A 4,729-nucleotide genomic window follows, 5' to 3' on the forward strand; every position below is an offset into this window, starting at 1 on the left:
TTTTTTTTCCTTATAAAGCAATACAAATTAATTAAAAACTTAATATAAATGAAAATTTATAAACTATTAAATTCATCACTTTGGTCTATTCACTTTCTGTACTACTTATTTCGTTGTGATCGTTACAGCAGGATACGCATGTGCTCGTCGTATGCTCCTTACATATTGGCACGCTGCATTTTACGCACTTGGTCTACAAAATTATTTCAAACAATTATTTGAAAAATTAGTTATATATAATATTATTATTATTATGTATTCATAAAAATATTTCCTCACCATGGTCTTTCGATTTTTTCTTTTTGGACAAAATACGCACTTCGGACGATGATCAATGTTTGAACGTTCAGGAACTTCATCTTCTGTCTTGGTGTAACCAGTCAATTTTATTATTCTTTGTCGAGTACTTGTACGCAAAGTAGGCATCTGCAATCGTTCTAACATAAATGGTCTTGTAAGTTCTTTTCCCAAGGTTTTTAGAAATTTTCGACGACTTAGATAAATTCCTGTATTTTCTCGAAAAATAATTTGGCTATTTATGCCTCCTATGTTCATCAGAGAGAAAAAAATGGTCAGTGGCCACCTGCAACTTATTCTAGCCACAGAGTATTCGCCCTTCATTTCATCCACACAATCCACGCCACTTTTTGTACTGTTGTAGTACGTTATCACTTCTGGTTTTCTTTTTTCAGACTCTGGATCAATGACACCTTGTTCGTGCATAGTGGAAATAAGCAATACATTTTTATTTTTTTTTGGTACATATGACGTAAGCAATATGTCTTTGTCATAATCAAACATCGTAGAGTTCAATTGCCTTTTTTTAGTGTCTAAAAAACAAAGGGGAATTTCACGTTTGTTTTTACGAAGTGTACCAACTACAGTAGTGTTGTGATTTTTTAGTAGATCAATTGCTAGAGGTATAGAATTATACCAGTTATCCATGGTGATATTACGACCTGTTTTCGTAATTGGGGCGATTAATCTTTTTACTACACTTGCTGGGTCGTTTTCGCATTTATAAGGCCCATCGGGCTGAGTCCCAACGTACACTTCCATTTTCGACGTATAAAAGGTGCTAGAGTCGACTAAGGCCTGGATTTTTATACCATATTTGTTAGGTTTACTTGGGATATACACTCGGAAACTACAACGGCCTCGAAAACTTTCGAGCATTTCATCTATAGTTACATTTGCCCCCACTGTATAATAATTCTCGCAGCGTAGAACAAATTCGTCAAATATTGAACGAATGGCCGCAAGCTTATCAAATTGTTTTCTCTGAGCCCGTGTACCTATATCGTCAAACCTCATTGCTCTTAGAAGAATATAAAATCGTGCTTTTGGCATAACTGCTCGAAAATACTCTGGAGATAAGCCGTCATTTGACCATAAATCATCAAGGTTGAGATGATTACCACGTTGAACACCGGCCAAATATAACAGTCCAAAAAGCGCGTTTATTTCGGATTTTGAGGTTTCGCGTACCATATGTTTTTGTGTATATTTTGAACGAATTTTATCCAGATATATGTTGGTGTATTTTACTATATCGTCAATCATGGAATCAGCAAAAAATAAGTTCCAGCACTTCAAAATAGAATTTGCATTGCGACCTGTTGGTTTTACGCCTGGTAAACGTAAAACGAAGTTACGTTGGCGAGTACGTACATTTTTAGGAGGAGCGTCTTTATACCATTTTGTTTGTTTATCTTTTCCTAAGTAGTAAGAATTCTGTGCTATAGGACTATGACTTCTTGAACGTGTCGCGGTCACTTCTCATTTCCGGTGTTACCACCGGATGGCGATCGCGGCGCTTCCTCTTCACGTCCGACAGGTCGCGCTATTTGCGGTGACCGACGGGCGGTGAGAACCGGTCGCTCGGAGCTGGATATAGATTGATTCGTTTTTTTTCTTCGATATGTCACGCTGACCTTTCATGAGGAACTAAAGATAATTTTATTTAATTATTGGATAATTAAGATTATTGTTTGTGGTGACTAATAAAATCGCTATTGGTTTATTTATTATTATTATTGTTGTCATTATTATTATAATTACTACCTCGAACACATCAAACGAGAGGTTTGTGAAGTATTTGATCTTTGAGTAATTATACTAGGTGTAGGTTCAGAAATGTCACTATCAGACTCATTTTCACGTAATTCGGCGGGATCTACATAACTAGGATCAGCATCGGTATCGTCTGAGTCATCTAAAAAAACTTCTTCGGTCTCTTCTAACCACGAAATAACTTTATTGGACATGATAAATTAAAAAATAGTAAAAACACGTGTACGTAATCGACTGTGACGGCGGTGATAAAAATATTGCGCGGTTAGTACAGTGTTAGCGCGACGCTCACTAAATCGGTACAGTCGACTTTGTCTATCGATAACTGATAGGAAATGACAAATAGCGCAATCATTTATTTTTAAAAATATTTATAGACATGTTATTTGAAGGTATTTATAGTATCAGATTAATTCAATAATATTTGTACGATTAACGCTCGAAATGCTATCTGTGTGAGCGGCGCGCTCACATGTGTACCAACGACGGGTTAGTATCGTTGGCTGGTGGAGTATCGAGTATTGTAAGAGCTGCACACGAAGTCAGAAAAAACGTTAATTCGAATAAACCAGTGAAAATCGGTAATGCATTATACTTGCATCCATATGCTGGGAAAAAGAAGGGTGGTGGATTTTATTTGAAACATCAAAAAAACTATCATTGACACTACCCAAACGACGTGCACTCAGCGATTTAGATATTATAAAATATGCTGAGTCATTCGGAATCAGTCTATTCCGCGGTATCTTTTCGAGAGATAAGTTGCCTGTCAAGCCCAAAATATACGAGAGTGCAGTTGTTAATTTGGACATTGAACATGGAAATGGAACACATTGGGTAACGTATTTCAAGAAAAGCAAGGACGTGGTGTAATTTGACTCTTTTGGAAATTTACCTCCACCGCTGGAACTTGAAAAATATTTCACCGGATTGCGCGTGAAATACAATTATAATCAGAAACAATAATATAACACAAACGTTTGTGGTTAGCTGTGTTTAAAATTTTTAAAATTACAATGCTCAAATCGCTGACCCTTACGCTGCATGACACAACGTCGGAAGCCACATCAAGTTTTTTTCCACCGATAAAATTCGCTGGAGCAACAGAGGTTGCGTTTTTGGGGTTTTACGGATGTAATTCAATACCAAATATTGAAAAGTCAAACAATACATTCACTTTGATAAATACAAATAACGAGCTTCTTGAAAATAACATAGAAATTAAAGTGCCTGAAGGCACTTATGAACTCGAAGACATTAGTAAATATCTAGAAGAACGTCTTCAGTCGTATAAAATCTCATTCATGTTCAAGGCTAATAAAAACACTTTAAAATCAGAATTAAAGTGTAGCCGACAGATAGATTGTAGCGTTGAAAATAGTAGAGGTGGTATTTTAAGCTTTCACCGAAAAATACTCGACGCAAATAAAATACATACATGGGATCAAGTTGCCAACATAAATAATTTAACTAGTATAAAAATAAATTGTAACGCTGATTATGGCGCATTTGACAATGGAATTCCTAGTCATGCGGTTCACGAGTTTAATCCAGGAGTGGCAGCTAGATACCGTATTGTTGAAAATCCTAAAAATTTGATATACTATCCATTAATATCCAATCAACTATACTTTATAACTGTGAAAATAACAGATCAAGACGATAAATCGATTAACTTTAGTGGTGAGCCTGTTACCATACGTTTACATATACGCGATGGCTCTTTGATTCAATAAAACCAAGAGTAATATTAAAAAACCAATCATTAAACTAGTTGAAGAGATACGACGTGGAAACCTTGACATTCTTTCTGCTTGGGGATATACAATTAACAATGGACGATATTTTAGAAGTAATGGAAACACCGTACAATGATCACCGCATAGTAAAATTGGATTATTTTTCCTATCAACCGTTTTCGGTTAGCGCACTATCGAATAATGATGAGATACGAATATGTATCCAACAGCAAGATGTTTACACCATTCCATGTGATTTCTATCTCTTGATAGATGGAGAACTCTCGGGATATCCTGCCGGCTCAGATGTAGAATTGGTTAACAATTGGCTAACTCACTGTATTTACTCAACAAACGAAAATTTATCAAGTTGTAAAATTATTTTGAACAAAGTAATATGGAAAGTTCCATAAGTAAGTGTGTCGATGCCATGCGGTTAGGCATGCTCAAAATCCTGGAAACCTTAACACCGCTTTAAATAGCATTTCAAAATTTGGATCTATGTGAAAATCCTGTGAAAACTTCATCGCAGACTGAGAGCCCGATATTTGTTATTGTAGCTTTTCAAATGGATAGAAAGAACAAAATAAACAAAGATAGTAGTCGTTTTGACCATTGTTCGTTATCATCTCTAAAAGTATACTTGAATTCGGAATCGTACCCCTATGACAACCTGTGAATGGACTTTCTAAATGATAAGTATGCTTTACCATATCACATGTACACTCAATTCCAAGAAGAGTTCTATGAAAAGGAGATGGCGTATCCTATGCTGACAAAAACAGAATTCAAGACAACTGCACCACTCATTGTCATTGACTGTTCGAGACAAAACGAAAAATTAAAAAATGCGCCAGTACATATTAGATTAGAATTTGAATCTGATGAAAATTTTCCGACCAACACTACAGCATATT

General features: G+C 35.7%; 1 protein-coding gene across 1 annotated transcript; it reads right to left on the reverse strand.

Annotated features, from left to right (window-relative positions):
* Positions 1-85: 85 nt before the first annotated feature.
* LOC126897945 (piggyBac transposable element-derived protein 4-like) lies at positions 86-2,267 on the reverse strand. The gene is made up of 3 exons (XM_050671894.1): positions 2,081-2,267; positions 280-1,718; positions 86-193 (listed from the first exon to the last, which is right to left on the reverse strand). The coding sequence occupies exons 1-3, from the start codon at positions 2,265-2,267 to the stop codon at positions 86-88; spliced, it is 1,734 nt and encodes a 577-aa protein (XP_050527851.1).
* Positions 2,268-4,729: the final 2,462 nt, after the last annotated feature.

This window comes from Daktulosphaira vitifoliae, unplaced genomic scaffold (genome assembly GCF_025091365.1).
Source record: "Daktulosphaira vitifoliae isolate Bord-2020 unplaced genomic scaffold, ASM2509136v1 Scaffold_2, whole genome shotgun sequence".
NCBI classification, from domain to species: Eukaryota; Metazoa; Arthropoda; class Insecta; order Hemiptera; family Phylloxeridae; genus Daktulosphaira; species Daktulosphaira vitifoliae.